Source organism: Balaenoptera ricei, chromosome 1 (genome assembly GCF_028023285.1).
Source record: "Balaenoptera ricei isolate mBalRic1 chromosome 1, mBalRic1.hap2, whole genome shotgun sequence".
In the NCBI taxonomy this organism is placed as follows: domain Eukaryota; kingdom Metazoa; phylum Chordata; class Mammalia; order Artiodactyla; family Balaenopteridae; genus Balaenoptera; species Balaenoptera ricei.
In genome coordinates this window covers 19,459,384-19,480,760 of record NC_082639.1, presented here as the reverse complement: position 1 = coordinate 19,480,760, position 21,377 = coordinate 19,459,384, and the positions used below count along the sequence as shown (strand labels likewise).

The following is a 21,377-nucleotide window of genomic DNA, read 5'->3' as shown; positions in this document are numbered from 1 at the left end:
TTTAATCAGACCCCAAACATTTTCTCCTTGAAATTTTTACCATCTGGATCCCTAGTCCCTGCACGCGGTGGCCACGTTTAAATGGCTGTGACTGCCTTTGCAGTCTGATTCCTTTTCAAAAGGCAGCTGCCTCCCCATGCTCCTTGGGGTGGGGGCGTGGGGGAGACTGTATTAGGGGGGGCATCTCCACCCCCATCCTGCAATTCCCAGCAGGTGCGTCCTCCTGCTGTCAAAAGCCCCTCTCTCACTTTAAAGGGGTTTTCTGGACAACCCCTCTGAAAACACCAGTTTGTTTTGCATTTTGCATTTTCCCTCCATAACGAATTCAGGCTCTGCAGAGGCAGATAAACTGGGCCTGGGCTGCCTTTCAGGACCAAATTTTGTACCCCAAAGGGCTCTGGCATTAATTGAATGTGGGGAGCAGTCCCGTTATTATTGATGACATTATTTTCATTTAGAGACTTGGTTGCTAGGAGCGTGTTGATTCCTCTTTTGCTCAAGCCGAAGGGAAGAGAGGAACTGCACCCCACAGCATACTGCCTGCGCTCATTCACTGCTTTCACTTAGATTAAATTTCATTGAAAGGATAAATTGTTCAGGACGTAACTTAACCAGTTGATCTAGGATTTGGGTGTGGAAGGTAGAGATTTTGTCTTTTGATTTTTGTTGTATTGGGGGGGCAGGTCGCTATTGTTTTTAAACCTCTTCTCCAACCCGCATTTGAAAAATCTGCAGTGCGCCTGGGACCTAGGGGAGCTGCCCGCCCAGCTCCTCCCCTTCTTTCCTTGGCCTCCCCTACCTTCCTAAGCTGTCCCCCTGCCCCCATGCCCTCAGGTGGTGGCTCTGGGGGACGTGCCAGACGGAACGGTGGTGACAGTGATGGCGGGCAACGATGAGAATTACTCCGCTGAGCTGCGCAACGCCTCGGCTGTCATGAAGAACCAGGTGGCCAGGTTCAACGACCTTCGCTTCGTGGGCCGCAGCGGGCGAGGTGAGCGGGAGGGAGACCGCGCCAGCCCGACTTTGGCAATGGCAAAGGCGGGGAGAAGGAAGCTGAGAGCGAGGCCTTGGGGTCCCTGTGGCAGCCCCAGAAACAGGTCTTCAGGGCCAGCCTGCCGAAAAGTGGGGAGTGTCCTTCCCAAGCATCAAAACAGCGTTTTGGACCCCCTTAGGGTGTTACAGACCCTTTTGAGGATGTGAAGAAAGTTAGGGTCTTTTGCCGGAAAAAGACACAATTTTCTTCCCATTTCTGGGGTTTACTAACTTGTGAAGTCTTCCACACCTCCCCTCTTTCCCGATTAAGCACCCTTGTCTCACAAAAGATGCTGGGAGAAGATAGTGGACTATCCCTGTCTTCAAAATGGGGCCTCATCAGTCTTTTTTGGCAGGATGCTTCGAGGCTGATTTAGACAAATCCTTGGTCTTTAGGTCCCCAGCACCCCAGCCACTCTCCCCACTGGGGTGGAATCTCCCCCACACTTTGAGGCTGCCTCTCCCCAGCTGCGGTCTCCTGAAGCCACAGTTTCACCAGTTCTTCGAGCCTTAAGGTGGTTTAGAAAAGAAACGAATGCAGTGCAGGATGCTGAATGTTGGAAAGCATAGCTTGAAGGCTGCCGTCTCCCACCCTAGAATCATGGCTGGTGTGCCACCCTGCCTGTCTGATCTTCCTCAGGCAAGATGAAGGAAGGCAGGACCAGATGCCGCTGTGGCTGCTGCCAGGGGCTGTTGAGTGGGAGGCTGCTGGGACCTGAAACCCATCATCACTTCTGGGTGGAGAAGTTCTAGAACCCCTGCTGGGGCGAAATGGAGACTTGAGGGCTCGCTGGCCCTTTAAGACCAGCCTGCCGAAAAGTGGGGAGTGTCCTTCCCAAGCATCAGCCGGCCCCTCCCGCTTAAGAAAGTAAGCTAGGTTCCCTCTGCTTCCAGTCGCGACAGAGGCTGAGGCAGAATGGTACTTTTCATCACCAATAAACAAGACCTGCTTAAGGTTTTAGTTCCCTCTGAGCCGCCGGTCCTGCTCGGAAAAGGGCATCTGGGCACCATTTTTTCCTCTCCAGCCGCTCAGTGTATACATACAAATGTCAAACATATTTTGACTTTTCAGCATTAATTAAAACCAGGGCATTATTTGCATGTAATAACTGTTTACTTGTTACTTTTTATGAAACTGAAATAGTTTACATTCTTTCAAACATTTCCTGTTCCTGTTGGCTCCCTTCCCCACGCCCAGATTTCTTTCAGACGTTGCCCTTAACTGGTTGCAGGTTGATGGATGGAAAATGTTTGCTTTTATGAATTAAGCTTTCATTGCTGCTCCTAATTAGTCTCCAAGCCCCTTTTGTCATCCCCAATCTCTCGAGCCTTTTGCAACTTAATCCCAGCCCCAGCCCTGAGTGGAGAGTCGCTCGCCACTGGTTGGTGGTAGCTTGCTTGGATGCAGTTGGACCGTGGGGTGGTGGCCAGGTCCGCCGGCCCAGATGGTGGTGGCGAGGGAGGCCCCCTACAGCTGCAGCAGAAGGGGAGGTCAGTCTTGGGAGCCCAGTAAAGCACCTACACCCTCTTCTGGGAGGTGAACTCCAGAAAGAGAAGAGACGGTGATTCTCTGTGTTACTGAGATCTTGCCTGGCCCTTCTGCTGCTGAAAACGATTTCTTTTTGGTATTTATACCCACAGACCTGCACCCACCCTGCAAGGCCCGCCGGGAGGGAGATAGGTTTCCAAAGCATTGTGTAGCAGCGTGTTCTTGGAGCAGGCAAGGCTGAGGCTGGGGTCATGGCTCTGGGAGATGCAGGAGGCTGGGTTTATGAGACATCCTCACAGCCATTCTCTTGCCAGTCTCAGTGGTCCTGGGAGGCAGAAGAGGCCTGAGTGGGCGCTCCGATGCCCGTGGAACCCGACGGCACTTTCAGACCTTGGAGGCTCATGGTCTTCAACAGCCTGGGCTCTACAACCAGCCGACCTGGATTTCAGTCCCAGCTCTGCCAGTGACTTGCTGGATGATATTGGGCAAATGGCTTAACCTCTCTGTGTCTCCGTTTCATCGTCTGTAACATGGGGATAATAATGTTACCTACCTCATGGGATTTTTGTGAGCATTAAGGAAACGGGTACTAGCATATCAGTTGGCACATGCTGAGAGCTGGATACAGGTCAGAGATTTTGTTACTTCAAATGCCTGGGGCTGGAGGAGATCTTTGCAGTCCCTTTGAATGGTGACAGTCACTGATTTTCTGATTACGGTGTGGTTTGGGCGGGGGTGGGGGAAACCCAGAAAGTGTGAAGTGTCGAGTGGGAGAAGTGGAGGCGGCTGGCAGTGAGGAAGGAGGACACAGGGGTCCTGTGGCATGCAGCTCTGCATCTGCTGTGGCCCTCCTGCCCACTGGGAAATTCCCTCTGAGGAACAGATCCGTGGTTGACACAGACAGTTTGGGCCACTTTAGGAGTCAGGACAGGCTGGGGTTTGGGACTCAGAGCCTTTCCCTGGCTCTCTGACTTCTGCCAGAACTAAGAAACCAGAAGGAAACTTCTGCTTGTTTCCTTGCATTTTATTCCTTGAATCTGTCTTAATTCCAAGAAGACAGCTTTCCGTACAAGGCGTACACACAATACCACCACAGAGCTCTCACGATAAGCCTGAAGGTGTAAACCAAGAGAAGGAAGGGAAGGAAACCAAGTCATTCTCCTGCAGTGATTAGGGCCAAGGTCCCCGCCCTGCCGGACACAGTGCCCCTTCTTACAACAAATTTTTGCAGCGCGCCCTCTACCATCCTACAATTGAAACGCGCAAGATAACTTAATCTATCCACCTATGTGCATTTTCAAAATCTATATAATTCCATAGCTATAATGGAGAGAAAAAGGAAAAGTAACTTATAATAATGTATCTATTTGAATATGTAAATGTTGGGGCGAGATGACAGACACTGTGAGGTGGATGGGTGTTTGCACCTCTAGCCGAAGCCCCGTGACCCCTGCGGCCAGCCCGACAGGTCAGGTGTACATGACTCAAAGTCTGAACGTGGCACTGCCGTCAATGACATGATTTGCTGAAGCTGTGAGCAATTCTTGGCAAGAGTCTGAGCAAAATTTTAAAGAAAAGGAATTGTCTTCCCTCCCAGAAAATTCAGTAGATATTAAAAGAGTGTAAAAACTTTTTGCTTGTTTTATGTAAAACTGAGTTAGGCTCATGGCTCAGAGAATTTACATAAGCAAGTTTTTCCCACACGGGAAGAGTGAATAGTTGATTGCCCTGTGCAGTGCTAGACATTTGCATACCCCCCGCCTTCCACATCCCACCTCTTGAGGACCACGCAGCACACATCCCCAAAATGCTGTCTAGGAGGGGGCCGCTGGCCTAGGTGAAGATGAAAACAACATGACTTCCTGAACTGTCATGAACTGGTGAAAAAGAAACCGTAGTGTGTGGAGACAGATTTGGGAGCCAATGTGTAGGTGCAGCCTTAGGGGGACCACTGGTGGGGGAGGAGTGGATGGCTTCCTGGTCGACACTGAACAAATCCAGAGGCCCCCAGAGATGTCCCCTCCCGCTGTCCATGAGGCCCCAGTGAGTGGGGCTTGTCCCACAGGAACCCAGGCAAAGAGAGACAGCGACTTGCCCGAGGGCGCTCTGCCAGACCCCGCTGTGCCTGCGGCTCCATCCAGGGACCCAGGTCCTGCGGGAACGCCTAGGGCCACTCTCAGCCCCAAGGAGCAGCTATTTCCAGACTAGGACTTCTCCCCCTCCTACCAGGGCCGGTGGGAGCACCTTGATTTGCAATTCCTGGGCTCCCGGCTGATTGCGAGTTTGCCAGGGGTTTCTGCACCGTTGTCCACCTCCTTTGTCCTCTCAGCTTCCTGCTCTAAGAGAGTGGAGAGGTGGACGGATGGGTTTGCCACCAGGCGGAGAGAGAGGTGACGGGCGCTCAGGGAGACAGCTTTCCCCACCTGTGGTTCGTGGGGCCCCTGCCTCTTGTGGCACCTGACACATGCCCCTCCCTCCCACTCCTGCTCCCAAGTGCCAGCCCCTCCCTTCCTCCCTCCCTGGTCTCTGTGGGTACCTGGGAGGGGTGGTGTCAGGCCTGGAAACTGGGAGGAAGCTGTTAAGGTGGGCTGGTGACCTCAGGGCTAGCCTGTGGTTTGCTGCCTGGCGGGGTGGAGGCTCCTCACTCCCCAGGAGTAGGTGCTCAGGGTCGGTGCGGAGGGGCAGGTTCCAGTACATTCTAACCTTCCTGGGCTCTGCCTGGATACTGTGTGACCTGGTCAACTCATTGCCCCTCTGTGAGTCTCAGTTTTCTCATCTGTAAAATGGGAGCAGTAACCTCTGCCCTTAATTCATTTAACAAACATTTATTGAGCACCTACTATATGCCAGATGCTGTCCTAGGGGACACAGCAGTGAACAAGACAAAAGTTCTGGCCCCCAGGGAGCTTATAATCTAGTAAAGGGAGACTAAATAGATAAGTAGGTAGATTATTAGAAGTGTAATAGGCATCAGGAGGAAACTGAAGCAGATCGAGTGGGAGTGGGAAGGTCTGTGATGCTTCAGAGTGAGCTTCTTAACCTTTCATCACCCCATGGACCCCTTTGACAGTCTCAGAATAGTGCTTTTTAAAGAATGAAATAAAATACAAAGGATGGCAATGAAAACCAATTATGTTAAAACATAGCAAAACGTTTTTAAAAATTGTGATAAATGCGCTGCCTTGTTAGCTTGTTAAATAACAAGATCTAGCAACGGGTTTGATGACGACCGTGACTTTGAAGTTGTGACGAGCATGAAAGATATTTAAAGAAATCTGCAACGTCTGTAATGTGATATGTAAATATCTGTGACGTCTGTTGGTGACAAGGTCACAGGGACTGCTGTAATGCCTCTGTGGTTTGTTGTCTACGTTCATACTTAAGAGAGATGCTAAATTTCAGCTAGAGGCTAGGGACAATACAGTTGCCATTTTTTTCTTTTCCTATCCCAGTTTTCGAGCCCACTCAATTCTAAGAGGGATGCCAAGTTAAAAATGCCTCCTTTAGATAAAGTGACCGGGGAGGGCCTCACTGGAAAGGTGACTTTTCAGTGATGACCTGAAGGAAGTAAGGTGAGAAATAGAGCACTTCAGGGAGCTGGCAAGTGCGGGGCACAGGGGCCCATCCGGCTCTGGGCTGTCAACCTAAACTACCCATCAGCTTGGCACCCTGCGGTACCAAGGAGGTGACGGAAGGGTCAGAGGCCCAGGGACCCCTGGAGAGGGCCTGACTGGTAGGGGGAAGGATTCAGGAGGGAAAAGACCTCAGAGTGAGGGGAAGCAGTAGGGGGGAAGGAGGGTCCCGGGAAGGGTGGGGCCTGGAGTGGGAGGCCTCTGCACTTCCTGTTTCCAGAAAGCATGGAAAGCACCCCTGTTGTCTGAGTGAGGGCTAGGTGGGTGTCTCTGGCCCAGAGCTCCAGGTCAGGAGTGGGTTGCATTTCCACCCCTGCCTCCAGCTGGCAGCTCTGGCAAATCCCTCCAGAGAGGCCCCACTCTTCCCTAGTTCGAGTCACACCTCAATTTAAACCCCTTCTGTCCCCCTACCCCCCGTACACCCCCCCGGTCTCAGAAGCCCTTGGGTTCCTGGGTGTGGCCCCGGCAGCCTGGCTGGTTTTCTTTTGTGCTGGGTTGTCCTCTTTCTGAGGCTGGAGTTTTCCCTCCATCACCGGATCAACAAGTAGCAGCCATGCTAAGCTATCGTTTCTCACACCCCGCCCCCCCCCACAAGCTTTCGTCTCCTACTTGTGAAGTGGGAATATGGAATCAGGCCTGCCTGCCCTGGAGAGGTGTTGGGAGGACGAGGACAGCCCTGGGGGGACACAGGTGCACAGGGCCATCAGCCCCTGCCCTCGGGGAGTCCCCAGGCCTGTAACTGGGGACCAGAGATAGGGGTGCTCAGAGGCAGAGCAGGAGGAGGCCAATTTGACTTGAGGATCAACGAAGCTCCCCCCACACCCCTCCCCAGCCTCACACGCATGGAGGCTTTGATGCTGGTAGAGAACAGGGCGGGAGAGGGGGGCTCTCACTTCAGTAAAGGTGCTGGGAAAATTGGGGTGCCCTTTGAAGAAAAACCCAACCAGTAAACCCCCAGAAGAATCAAAGAATTCAACGTGGAAGGTAGAGAGGATGGTGTTTATTGAAGGTAACCTTTCTAAACATAAAATGACAGGAGAAATCACGAGCAAGAGGTAGAACTGAAAATGCAAATCAGCTTGGTGTCAGAAAGCGAAATGTAAAGGCCAGTGAAGTGGGAAACCGACTGCCACAAATAGGACAAGGAAAGTGTTAACAAGCTTGATAGAGTGATTTTTCCTTAAGGCATTGAAACCTTAATAGAAAAGTATGAAAGACCATGAAGCAATGATTTGTGTTGGATTAGGACAGATGATAAACATATAAAAATTTTCAGTCTCACTAGTAATAGAGCAAAGGTGACGAAGTCAAGAGTGTTTAAGAGATCTTCCACCTTGATGGATGAGGTCACGAAGACGCTGACAGCATCACGGTAGACTCGGGCCCACACCAATCACGATGATCCTCTCCAGAGAGTCATCTCACTGCAGAGATTAATGCCCCTGAATCCATCCCAACCCTCTGATGCGATGAAATCACTCACCGCTTCTTGGAATCTATTCTAAGGAAATAAGCAGAGATGTAGACAAAGATTTTTATAAACAGAAGGCCATTTTCGTTTTATTTTAAATGGTAAAACAAAAATGATGATTTTAAAAGTTTTCTCCCCTCTCAGGAATTTTGAATGGAGACTTTGGAGCCAAATGTCTATCTAAAAATAGAACAGAGTTCTGGAAATAACAGTTGTGTCTACAAATGAAATGTCTGCAGTTCCCAAATCAGTCCTTTTTCAGCCCCAGCTGCACACGCCAATAAGAAATTAGCAGCAAGGTAACACCCAAGAGTAAGGAGGTGGATAAGTAAAAGACGAGGCTTCCATGAGTTGAAATGTTTTGCAGCCATTAAAAATGAAGTTTATGAAGAATTTTTAATGACATAAGTGCTTATGATGTGTTAAGTGAACAAAAAAGAGGGTACGGAAATACTTATTTTAGTGTCATTGCAACTATGTAAAAACACACACTCGCCCAAAAAGGGTTGCAGGAAAGAACACCCAAATCAATGTTAATAGTGTTTATCTCTGGCTAGTGGAACTGTGGGTGATTTTTTTTTCTTCTTTTTTATATATTCTGTGTTCTCAAAGTCTTCTATAAAGATCACTAATTATTTTCATGAAAAAAAAACATGTACTCATCTGAGCTCCCCACCCCAAAATCACAAGGGTCTCTAGACAGAAGGAACAGCACAAACAAAGGCCAAGAAGCAGGGGGGAAGCAAGCCAGGGTGGCCAGAGCGTGGGGCGGGGGAATGTGATAAAGTTGATGCCAGACCTCCCGGGGCCTTGAATGCCAACCCCAGCAGCTTGAATTTTACCCAGAACCCTATCTTCTGCCCAGGTTCAAAGTAGAGAGACCTGCTCCTTCTGGAAGATGAAGGCTTCAGGGTGTTGTGAATAGTTCCAGGTGCCAACCTCTTCTTTATTCCCCACTCTCCCCAGGGAAGAGTTTCACACTGACCATCACCGTGTTCACCAACCCCACGCAAGTGGCCACCTACCACAGAGCCATCAAGGTGACCGTGGATGGACCCCGGGAGCCCAGACGTAAGTGCCAGAGCCACTGAGCCCCTGGGTCGGGGAGGAGGGCCCAGCGGGGGAAGGGCAGTCACCGAGGTCAGACAGATGGCACTGGATCCTGGGAGCTGTGGCAGATTGCAGTTCTCCGCTCCACACCCCGCCGACTGTGTGCCTGTGCTTAGCCCCGGGCTGTAGGAAGCCAAGCTGGGAAGAGGAGTTGACTGAATCAACTTGACCTACCCTTGGCTCCCCGTACCCCAAGGGATGACTGCCCACTGGGGGCTCTCTGGAGGAGTATGGATTTGCAACCTTTAAGGAAAGGAAAAGGATGGGTGTGTGTTTGTGTGTGTGTGTGTGTGTTTGTGTGTGTCTGTGTGGTGTGTGTGGTGTGTGTGTGTGTGTATGTGTGGTATGTGTGTGTGTGCTGTGTGTGTGTGTGCTGTGTGTGTGCGGTGTGTGTGGTGTGTGTGTGTGTGTGTGGTGTGTGGTGTGTGTGTGGTATGTGTGTGTGTGGTGTGTGTATGTATGTGTGTGTGTGGTGTGTGTGTGTGGTGTATATGTGTGGTATGTGTGTGTGCTGTGTGTGTGTGGTGTGTGTGGTTGTGTGTGTGCAGTGTGTGTGTGCGGTGTGTGTGTGCGGTGTGTGTGTGCGGTGTGTGTGTGTGGTGTGTGTGTGTGTGGTGTGTGTGTGTGTGGTGTGTGGTGTGTGTGTGTGTATGTGTGGTGTGTGTGTGTGTATGTGTGGTATGTGTGTGTGTGGTGTGTGTGTGTGTGGTGTGTGTGTGTGTGCGGTGTGTGTGTGTGGTGTGTGTGTGTGGTGTGTGGTGTGTGTGTGTATGTGTGGTATGTGTGTGTGTGGTGTGTGTGTGTGGTGTGTGTGTGTGTGTGTGGTGTGTGTGTATGTGTGTGTGTGTGGTATGTGGTGTGTATGTGTGGTGTGTGTGTGTGTGTGTCTGTGTGGTGTGTCTGTGTGGTGTGTGTGGTATGTCTGTGTGTGTATGTGTGTGTGTGTGGTGTGTGGTGTGTGTGGTGTGTGTGTGTATGTATGTGTGTGTGTGGTGTGTGTATGTATGTGTGTGTGTGGTGTGTTTGTGTGTGTGGTGTGTGTATGTATGTGTGTGTGTGGTGTGTATGTGTGGTATGTCTGTGTGTGGTGTGTGTGTGTGTGTGTGGTGTGTGTGCGTGGTGTGTGTGTGTGTGTGTGTGTGGTGTGTGTGTGTGTTTGGGGGTGGAGGTTGGGCCAGGTTTGCTCTACTCCACCCCAGGTTCCTCTGTCAGTGGCGGAGGGAGGGAGCCATCAGAAGTAGGGGCTGCTCGGGCTGCAAGGCCAGATCCCCTCCTTGGAAACGTTCTTTGAGTCTTAGCATGTGACTTAAGTCACATAGAGCTCAGACACTCTGACCCCAGGACCCACATCTTAAGATCAGGAATGCAAATTTGATTCTGCAAATATTTATTGAGCACATATTCTGTGCAGGGAGCCCTGATCCGTGCACTTTAGCATCAAAGAAAGTTTGTGTTTCATTGCTTCTGCCTGCTGAATGACCTGGAGTTTGCAGATTCAGACTGGGGAAACTGGAGGGGCAGCTGCCACAGTGGGCCTGAGGCCTGTGTTCCCTGAATGAATGAGTGAAACAAAGAAGCAGCTGGTCGTCGCTAGACTGGCTGCTTCCTGAGCTCTGAGCAGAGCTCTTGTGTGGACTGGCCCCCACTCACAGCATGCTCATGCCTGGTGTATTGAGAGCTGCCCTGTCCTTCTCTTTGTAGCTGTGGCCCTTTACAGTTTAGAAAACCCTCTCACATTTATTGTCTCATGGGATCCTGAACCAAAGGGTCACTAGGTTCCAGGGAGGAGAGAATCCAGCCCTGGGGATGTTGAGAACCTGACCAGGGCCTCACACTGTCTCAGGTGCAGGGAGGCGCCAGTCTTCCCAGAGGCAGCCTTCGATTCCAGTTCCAGGGCTAAGTGGGCCTGAGGCAGGAGGCTGAGAACGGGGTGTGGCTATACCAGGGCAGCGCCAGTGGGGGCCCCCCAGGCCTGGCTCCCCATCAGTCCAGCTCCTGGGCCCACTCCAGTACCTGGCCACTTGGGAAAGGCTCAGAGCTGGGCCCGGTGGCCCTGGAAGAGTTTCCCTGTAGGCCTCTCAGGGCCACCTCCTCCAACCCGCCTCGGGCTCCTGAACCTGGTGATCAGGCCCAAGTTATTCACCTCCCAGCTGGCACCTGCCCTGGCCAGATTCCTGCTGAGTCCTTCCTGCTGGGATTGGATGTGGATGGGTCCATGCCCCTGGCCTTGGGCTTTGTGGCTCTGGACAATCATGGCTCCCTTTTGGCTTCAGTTTTGTCATCTGTGAACCGGGTCAGTGACCCCAAGGGTCTCAAGGTGGTGATGGCTGGGAAGCCCTTGTGAGCCACAGGCCCTTGGTACAGAGAGCAGATTCTGAGCCAGCTTGCCTGGCTGGGAGACCTTGGGCAAGTCTCTGATCTCTCTGGGCCTCAGCTGCCTCCTCCGGGAAGTGGGATGATACCACCCGGCCTGCAGGCCTGGAGATCAGTGATGGCTTGTGGATAGCATCTGGCTGTAGCAGAGGGAGGGTCCTTGTGAGTCTCTGTATCTGTGGTATTCTCTTATCCCTGGTACCTGGCATCCCCTCTGTACTCCCACCACTAGCACCATTAGCCGATGGTGAACGTTTCTTGGTCAGCAGCAGGGTGGCTGCTGAGAAACCCAGGCCGTAGTAATAGGGGTATCAAGTCTCCGCTGAGGGAGGTGGTGTCGTAGTCTAAGTCTCCAGGGGCAGAATCGGGATGAATGGGAGCCACGGTTGGGCTCAACGTGATGATGAGCCGTTAGGAGCCACTGCACAGAACAGTGAGCACCCACTGTGTAGCGGCGTGTGAGCGGAGGGCGCTGGGAGCTTGGTGGGAAGGCTCCCAGGGACCGGCCAATGCCTGGAATCCCTCGGAACCCTCCACGTTCAGCCCTGCCCCGCCCAGAGCAGCTGCCCCCCCTCCCCAGCCGAGGCCACTGGATGAGGGTGGAGGCTCAGCCCTGCCCTTGGAAGCCCCCAGTCAAGTCCTTGCCTGCTCGTCTCTCCCGAGGTCCCCCAGACATGAGACAGCCCCTTCTCAGGGTGAGCTGGTAGGGGAAGACAGCCCCTTCTCAGGGTGAGCTGGCAGGGGAAGGGGTGGCATAGGTCGAGGCAGCAAGAGGAAGGGAAAGAAATCAGGAGCGGAGAGAAGCTGGAGTCAGAAGCAAGGCGGTACGGGCCAGATCAGTGGTGGTAGAGTGACTTGAAACAAAATCTTAGCAGAGGCTCGTTTATAGAAAAGAGCAGATGTAGGAGGCGGCACATCTCCCCATCTCCCATCTGAGCACCTGCTTGCTCTTCCCCCTGCCCGGCCTTCAGGGCAGGTCTCACCTGCACCCTGGGTTCCAGCCCCAACCTGCCCTTCACTCTGCGACCTTGGACAAATCCTCCTCCTTTCCCCGCTTCCGCTTCCCCACCTATAAGTGGTCAGAGGGCAGCTCAGCTGCTGCTGGTCAACGAGCACTCCCTGTGTGCCAGGCCCTGTGCAGAGTCTCTTTTTTTTTGGGCCGTGCCGCACGGCATGTGGGATCTTAGTTCCCCAACCAGGGATAGAACCTGCATCCCCTGCCTTGGAAGCGCAGAGTCTTGACCACTGGACCACCAGGGAAGTCCCCCAGAGTCTCTTCATTGATCCTCGACAACCCCAGGAGGAGACAGGCCAGGAGGCCAAGCCACTTGCCCAAGGGTGAGCTTCGGTGCACCCCGGGGGCTCCACCCTGGGGCTCAGGGAAACAAGGGCCACTCAGAAGGGCCTTCCTAGCTCAGTGTGCTCATCTGTAAGATGGGGATGATATTAGCTTCTGCTCCGGCGAGTTGTGAGCTTTACATGAATTACAGCTGCCTGGCCTGCAGGAGGTACCCAACAACCCTGATGGATTATCACAGGGTTTCCCTTCTGGGCTTTTCTCCTGCTTTGTGACCCCCGACCCCGTGTGAGGGCTGAGCCTTCTGTGGGGAGGGGTGGGAGTAGAGACTGGTCCTGGGAGCCAGGGAGGGGCGCCTGCAGCTCCGCGAGGCCTGGCTGTGGGTTCTGTGGCCGGGTCGTTCCCCTCCGCTGCCCTGCAGAGCGCGCCCAGTCTGCAGCCAGGTGGCCGGCTGGCTTGGAAGGCTGGCTTGGTGGCTTCCTGCCTGTGTGGCCTTGGTTTCTGAGGTTCTCGGTGCTGGTGTCCCTCAGAGTCACTGGGGGCTGGTAGAGAAGCAGTGGAGCAGGATCCAATATACGGGGCAGCAGGCGGCGTAGCGCCTGGCGAGCCTGGGGTAGACCGCAGTTTGGGAACCGCTCACCCTGGCTCCCAGGCTTGGCAGGTGCTGTAGCTGCGAGGGCAGGACGCAGGTTCTCCATGCTGCCTGAGGCCAGGGGGTGCGGGCGGTTCTGACATCTTGCCTGGGGGCCCTTTCTTCCCCAAAGTGTACATGGGATGATTTCAACAAACATTTTTCTGTGTCAGGCACTATTCTAGAAGCTAGGGACACTGCAGTGAACCCAACAGATGGGCTCTGGCCCTCTTGGGTCTCACACACTAGGGGTGGGGAGAAATGGTAAACCATGCTGTTGTCACCATGGCCCACGAGGCCCAACCTGATCTGTGCCCATTACCCCTTGCCTTCCTCTCTGACACCCTTCTCCTCACTTACCCAACTCTGGCCACCTTGGCCTCCTGACCAGTCTTCAAACTGGGCAGCTTCACACTTCTGCCTCAGGGCCTTTGCACTGCCGTTCCCTCTACCTGGGGCACGCCTCCCCCAGCAACCCCAGACGTGTGGCTCGTGTGTGCTTCCCACCTTGAAGTCTTCACTCACACTTCTCAGTGAGTCCTCCCCTGACCACGCTGTTTTAATCAAACACACAGGCATCCCCCTCTTGCCCTTACACTTCCCGGCTTTCATTTTACTTATCACCTCCTAAGATGCTATATAGTTCACTCATTTATTTCACGTATTTTTCATCTCCCCTGACTACTATATATGCTCCATGGGGTGGAGGTTCTTTGCTTTGCCAGACACTGATGTAGACCCTGGAACACAGAAGTGAGCACTTAGTAGGTGCTCAGTAAATATTTGTTGAATGAATAAACGAGGTAAACAGATGATTAGCTAGTTTAATTTCAGGTAGTGAGAAGTCCTGCAAAGAAAATCTAAGCTGGGGGTGGGGGGGAGCGGTGGAGAGTGCAGGGCTGGTACCCACAGCGGGAGGGGGACAGGGGAGGCCTCCTGAAGAGGTGACATTTGAGCAGAGGCCTGAAGGAAGTGAGCAGACAGCCACTGGGGCTGCTGGGGGCGGGAGACGACGTGGGCAGGAAAAGTGACCCTGAGCCTGCAACTTTAGGACTGTGGCTGTCGTAGAGTTGCCACAGGTCTGTTGTCAGCTCCAGGTGGGATTGGAGGGATGCCCGGCTTGAGGAGAGGCGACTGCTCCCGACCCCTGGCTCCCAGGACCCCCCGCCCCCAGGGGGAGTGCACCCAGCAGGAGGGAAGGGGTTAACCTCGGGCCTCCACGGTTCCCCTAATCAACCCCAGGCCACTGGAAGCCCCAGTTGTGCCCCTGGGAGAGCTGCTGGCCCCCCACCCGCCTGGTTCCTTGCCTAGCCACCGACCGGCTTTCATCTGCTCACAGGGGGCCGATTCACCACAGACCACCTGGGGCTCAGCCCCCGCCTGCGACTCTGCTCGGCTGTTAGGAGCTGGGTGTAAATCTCCTGACAGGCCGCAGAGCCGGCCTTGGGCCCGGGTGCCCCACCCTACAGCTGGACAGACAGTGGCTGCTGTGTATGGGATGTGGCCGCACCAGGGCCAGGCCGGGCAGCCGAGGAGGTGGCCGAGTGGCTTCAGATGGGAGAAGGGCCCCATGACTGGGACCCACATTGTTGCCTGCAGACCATGCTGCTCCTCCCCGCTCCCTGCTCCCGTTGGCCTCCTGCCCCCCTCACCCCACCGCAGCAGGACACTGAGCTGGCCTCCTGCCAGTCGGGCCTCACTGCCAAGGAACCCAGCTCCGCTCTCTTGGAGGTCTTGGGAAGTCAAGACCTTAGCAGCTGAGCTCCATGCAACATGCTGACCAGTCCAGGTTTGACCTTGACCACGTGCCTCCACTTTCCCATCTGTAAAATGGTTGTGATGATAGCGGCCTCTCAGAGGGTCGTGGCCCTTGTAGACGACACGCGTGGCCTGCCTGGCACAGTGCTTGGCATGTCGTAGATGTCTGCTCAAGCGGTTGCCACTCTCATCACGGGGGCTTGTGTCGGGCCAGTGTGAAGGCAAGGGCATGGCCCTGATGGCCCCTGGGTTTCCCCCTGAAGCACCAGGTACCTGGCAGGTGTGGGGACCCGGTGCTGGCCCAGTGCTGAGAGATGCCCCGGGAATGGAAGGAAGGGAGCCCCACCTGGAATCCAGCCCTCATCCTCAGGCTCCTGCCGCTGGACCCCGGGTGAGTCACCCGCCTGGCTGGGCCCCAGTATTCCTCCCCCAACTTTGATCCTTCTCACACACCTGCGAGGCTGGGCCCTCCCACTGTCCAGATCCATTGAGGAGGGGTTGTGAACCCAGAGTGCCTTCCTTGAGTGCCAAGGCCAGGTGGGCTGTTTAATTCTCCCGGCCTGTCCACACCCTCAGGAGTTAGAGTGTGAGCTCCACTTCACAGGTGACACAACTGTGGCCCAGTGGGTAAGAGCTGCCTGGGCCAGGCCTGGGCCACTGGGCCCTGGAGGGTCATAAATGAGGATCGGAGCACTCATCAAGGTGACGTCGGAGGGGCTGTCAGTGAGTTGAGCCCAGGTGCTGCAGGCAGACGGGCAGCCCCAGCGAGGTCCAGAGGGCCAAAGTGGGGCCGTCCCCAGGCAGTCCCCCTCCTCTGCACAAAGTGCTCTACTTTGAAACACTTGGGGCCTGTCCTCCAGCTCATCCTCAACTCAGGGGTTAGACACTATGATAACCACTTGACAGGTGTGGAAACTGAGGCCCAGAGGAGCAGGGGGACTTGGTGGGTGAGAGCAGGGTGTGATTAGAGGGTTGGACTCTCAGCGCTGAGCCTCAGAGCAGGGCAGGGCCCCTGGTGGAGTCCACTGAGACCCTCTCATCTTCCTCTTTCCAGGCCTGTCCTCCTGCATCTGCTCTGGGCCCTGGGCCCGGGCTGGGCCCTAACACCCATTGTTTGGAGCCCCTGACTTTCCAAACCCGGGCTCCTTTCCTACAAGATGGGCTCCGGGAAGACAAGGTGGCCAGGTGCCTCTATGTGACCTCGAGCATGTTCCTGACCTTCACTGAGCCTCAGTTTTCTCACCTGTGAACTAGGGACAGTGGTAGACCCCCTCCTGGGGATAATGCAGGTGAAACAAGGCAGAGCGTGTCAACTGCTTAGACAGTGGAGTGGAGGAAGCACTGAGTAAGTGTCAGCCGCTGTTTTTCTTTCCGTTCCTGCTAGCTACTGCTCTTAGCCTGCAGAGGCGCTGGGAGAAGGGGGCTTCCTGGAAGAGGCAGGGAATAAATACTAGAGAAACCCTGGGAGCAGGAGAAGCAACAGGAGGTGGTGATGGGAGGGCCCGAGAGCAAGCAGCCCTGCCTCCCTTCCTTCCGGGGGCCTCATCCTGGCCAGTCGCTGAGTCTTGCAGTCTTACGTCAGGGACTTTCAAAGCTAGAGGGGCCTCAGTGAGCAGTGTGTGCAGATGGGAAACTGAGTCCCAGCGTGAAAGGGCTGGGCCCCTGGTGACCTAGTGAGCTCCCCAGGGCTCCCCACCCAGCTCTCACTGTGGGCAGCCGAATGAAAGAGGTCTATTCTGAAGGCACATCTTCTTTCCTCGGGCACAGGGAGTTCCGTTCCGCTCCCAGTGTGAAGGCCCAGGCCCCGTGGCTCTGAGACTCTCTGGCGCCCTGGCCACGTGGAGCCACCTCAGCTCCCCTTTGCCCCTCCTGGGCCGTGGCTCCGGCCTTCCACAGCAACAAGAAAGCAGTTCCCTAAGTGCTGTTAAAACTCCTCCTCCAGGAAGTCTGCCCTACATGAAGGCAGAACAGCATGTGATGGAGCGTGCGCTCTGGGACCACATTACCTGATTTATATCCCAGACCAACCACTTAGTGTAGGGCTCATCTTGAAGCCTCAGTGGCCCCATCTGTACAATGGGACCAAAAGGGAAGTGTCAGGAGAAAGAGCACTGGACTTGGAGTCTGGGTCTGGGTGCCGACGCCAGCTCCACTGTCCTGGCTTTGTGTCCCGGACAGGACTTACCATCCTGGCCTCCGTGTCCTGGTCTCCATGTGGGGATGATGATCCTGCGTCCGTTGGCACGGGCTGGGGTAGAAGTGACCGTGCAGATGGTGGGGCCCCAGGTGGGTGGAGAGCGTCCGGTCACCTTGTTTGGCCGGCACCACGACCTGCGAGGGCACCATGATGCAGACACCGTGGCTTGGGGTAGGTGGGGGAAAGGGGTGAGGCTACCAGGCGGCAGAGCCCATCCTCAGACCCAGGCTGGCTGCGAACCCCTCCCTCCTTCCACTGGCCCACAGGAGTATCTCTAGACGCTTAGTGCACAGTGTGACTCAGAAACGGGATTTTATTAGCCAGTGGCGATAACAACAAGGCCTGAGGTTTTGCACCAGCTTTCGTGTAACCCCACTGGCTCACTTCAAGCTTGTGGTTGACTAAGACACCCAGATCCTTTGCACCTGAGCTGCTGTCAGGTCAGTCTGCGGTCTCCAGATCTATCCAGCCGGCTTCCTGCCTGTTGAGACTGTTCTGACTTCATTCATGCCCCAGCTCATCCACATTGCCTTGCCATTTTCAGTGGCCTCAGCAGCAAGGGCAACAACATTTCCTCCAAGGCCGATCAGGACTGAGGCCAAGCCCTCCGGCACTTCCCTAGAGACCACGTCCTGAGGGGTATCCATTAGCCAGTCCTCGATGGCTAAGGTTAGACAACCAACCAGCAAATGAAATCCCAAACTTGGAGGATGCAAACTGGCAGCCCCTGAACAGGACATGTTCTACAAAGTGGTTGAGTTATTTTGTTGTTGTTTTCAGTATTTGAATTAATTGCCAACATATAAAATATGGGAGGTTTCACATAAAAGCAGGTTTATGGCTTCTGGTAAACTGGAAGCTCTGGCGACACTGGGTCCACCCCCATCAGGGTACCAGTCAGCTGGACGGGATGGCAACTGCCCCTTCTACAAGGCCCACCCTCTCCAGTCTGCCCCAGGCCCTACCCATCCCATGTGCCTCATTTATGTGACTTGCCCAGCCCCCATAGTCATCTAACTTAGTGGCCCCAGCTCCAGCCAAACTAACCCCAGCCCACGTTTTTCCTGTTGCCAAGGGTCCTGGGAGGTAGCAGTGGGGGGCCGGGGTGGGAGCCAGGTGGTTTCATTTTGGCTGCTGAGTGTCCCATGGGCTCGGGCCTGGGGCCTCCTCGGAGGAGAAAGTGGGTCCCTGGTTCTTGGTGACTTGCTGAGCCCATTGAGGCTCCCAGGACAACCTGTTCCATTTCTAAGGGCTCTCAGATGCCTATTTGAGCTTGTGACAGGGGTGTGTAGCAAGACTAGGGGCCTGTGGGTACCAGAATCCATTGCATCCCCCTTTTGAAAATCAGAAATCAGGCCCATTCTGAAGCCTCCACCTCCGTCCCCTCACTCCCAATGGCAGTGAAGAGTCATCTCACACTTTCCAGGCCCCTAGGATGCCATTTTCCAAGCCTCAGCAAGCATGGTGAGGAGTTTTGTTTTACCTCCCACTACCTCTCTCTCCTTCTTTCGCTGTCAATCTAGAAAATTCCTCGTGTCACTGAAGACCCCAGGACTCAGGCAAGCCCTCCCCTCTCCCTCAGCCCCTCCCCACACTTCTTTTCCAAGGATCCCAAGTCTAAGACATCCTCCCTCTTTCCTCGCTGTGTGACCTCGGGCAAGCCTCTTCACCTCTCTGAACTGCAGTTCTCTTGTCTGTAAAAAGAGGACCAGGCCCACCTGTCTGCCTGGCCTCCTCCCTCAGGGTCGGGTGGAGCCAAACGGGCCAACTTCGGCTGACAGGCTGATCAGGAGAGCCCAGGAATGTCCGGTCCTCTCAGTGAGGAGTCGTCTGCCCTGGAGAAATTCCCCGACACAAGGAGGGGTGTGAACAGAGAGATTCCTGGGAGTCCTGCATGCAGGGGGGTAACTTGGAAGCGAGCTAAGTGTCCATCTGAGAAGAACGGCTGAGGAGACTGCGGCCTCCAGGGGATGTGCCGAGCAGGAACGAGGGACACCCACAGGCTTAGTGAGCCCGCCCCGCCCCCACTTGTTGCTCCTCAGTGTGCCCCAGGGTGGGCTCCCGAGATTGTTTCTCTGGGGCTGGGTGACTCTCTCCATCTATCAGATGAGGAAACTGAGGTGGGCCCCCAGGTGTGCTACTGAAAGAGCAAGTTAGAGAATGATACAGCCAGGCTGAGAGCATTCAAGAAAGTTCTGTGAGAAACTTGCTCTGTGTTTTGCATGCACGTGAAACCAAAAAAAGGCTGAAAAGAAAGACCTCCAAATTGATCACGTGGGGATTTCTGGGCAGGGATTTAGGGTGGGTCAGAGGAGCCATTAGCCTTACCTGTAATGCTTTTATTTTTGTAGCTATTCATATGTTGCTTGTGAAATGTAAAATGAGTAATTGAAAAAGTGGTGTGTGTGTGTATGTGTGTGTGTGTGTGTGTGTGTGTGTGTGTGTGAGAGAGAGAGAGAGAGAGAGAGAGAGAGAGGTGGTGGTCCCTGCAAGCCTGATGTCATTCAAGAAGCCTTGAGGGTGGCCTCGGCTGGCTGCTTAAAGGCAGGGGCATGGCCATCTTGACCCTGCCAGCTCCTCCAGGGTCTCGGAGACGAGGCTGGGGTCCCTCCTGTGTGGGCCGTGGCAGAGGGATACTGGGAAATGCTGGCAGTTTCTCCAAGTGCGATGCCCAAGCCAGGTGCACTGGTCCCGTGTCCCCAGCTTCGGGACAGAGATGGGAGTCCAGCCCCTCACACAGCGCCCCACTCCATTTCCCCCCATCGTGGTGAATTTCCCCTCCTGAGACCCAGAGGGGAGAAGGCGTGTGCTGCGGGTCCCAGGGTAGCTCTGGGCTGGAGGAGCCAGCATTCCCATTCCGGGGCCATCTCCCATGCCTCTTGCAGATGTGAATGGCGGGCAGGATGGATGCTGGGGGGCAGACAGCGGCAGCATCCCTGGGTTCTCGCCCTGCCTCCCATGGGAGCCTGCTTAAGCCCCTTTCCCGTGCCTGTTGCCTCAGATTCCCCTTCTGCCAAAAAGCGTAACGTAGAGGTGTAGGTCGCAGGCTTTGATTTGAACCCTGAGTTCAGATCTTGACTCCACAACTTACTGGCTCTGTGGCCTGGAACCTCTTTGAGCCTCACCTATGGCATAAGAAGGTAGGAGTGAGATGATGGCAGCCCCAGGACAGCACGTACTGACCATTCTCTGTTCAGAAGAGACATCGGTAGTGGCCTATGGGTTCTCCCTGCAGAGGCCTAAGGTTAGACCTCAGGGAGAACTTCCCAGCAGAGCAAGGCATTTCTGCCCCCCTGAGACTCTCGGGGACCAGCTTCTCATGGGCTCCCGTGCTCTGCAGGGCATCGACAGAAGCTGGAGGACCAGACCAAGGCGTTCCCCGACCGCTTCGGGGACCTGGAGCGCCTGCGCATGCGGGTGACGCCGAGCACGCCCAGCCCCCGAGGCTCGCTCAGCACCACCAGCCACTTCAGCAGCCAGGCCCAGACCCCCATCCAAGGTACGGCACAGGGAGGTGGGGGCTGCGGTGGGAGAAGGGGGCGGGGGCCTGGAAGTGGTCTCTCTGCTCCAGAACAAAAGCTCATGCCAGGGTCGTTGGCTGCACCACCCTGGTGTTTGTTATAAAGGAGCACCAGTGCTCCTACACGGTCCTGGGCTCAGCCCTTCCTTCATTCATTCAGCAAACATTTATTGCCACTCGCCCTGTGCCGTCGTGGTGCCTGGCCCCAGGGATGAGTAGACAGGCACAGTCCCTGCCCTCCAGGAGCTCCCCGTCCCCTGCGGGAAATGGGTATTAGTCCCCCAGTGCACCCGTTAAAGTTGGGCAGGACTCGCCCAAGGAGCCTGAGACAGACACATGTCTGCCAAGGACACCACGGCCCCCCAGGCCTCAGCTTCCTCGTCTGAAAGCGGGGTGGTGGTGGATGCCTCTGCCTGGGCCTCGGATGACATTCAAATGACGTTACTGCACTCCAACTTCGTGACGAACTGTGACGTGACTTTGTCCCTGGAGAGAGACAGAGCACCTCCTGAGAAAGGTCCCCACCTGGCCCAGAGACTCTTCCCAAACAGGAAGGAGGAGGGAGGCCTCTGGGCGGAGGCCCAGGATGGAGTCTTTACACCTTGGCCGGATGGACACGGCAGGCACGTGTGAGCCTAAGTTTCGGGCAGGCCGTCCAGGTGTACAGGGCCTGGCACATAGCAGGTGCTCAGTAGGTGGTCAAATGGTGAATATCTACTCTGCTCTCTAGGTTCTCTTGGCCAGTGGGTTGGGGTGCAGGAGGCTGAGTGCACAGCTGACCCTCAGGCCAGGCAGGGACGGACAGTGCTCGTCACCAGTGCTGGACGCGGCCGGGAGGGCTGGCTGCTGCTGTCATGCACCGTGGGT

The 21,377-nt window shown here is 54.9% G+C and overlaps 1 protein-coding gene across 1 annotated transcript in view; it reads left to right on the top strand.

Moving 5' to 3' along the window:
• The window catches only part of RUNX3 (RUNX family transcription factor 3), a 61,234-nt gene that overhangs the window by 35,310 nt on the left and 4,547 nt on the right, over window positions 1–21,377 (top strand). The window contains exons 3-5 of the mRNA XM_059895759.1: window positions 835–991; window positions 8,591–8,695; window positions 20,331–20,489. Coding sequence (XP_059751742.1) covers window positions 835–991; window positions 8,591–8,695; window positions 20,331–20,489 — 421 coding nt within the window. The remainder of the gene's footprint in view (window positions 1–834; window positions 992–8,590; window positions 8,696–20,330; window positions 20,490–21,377) is intronic.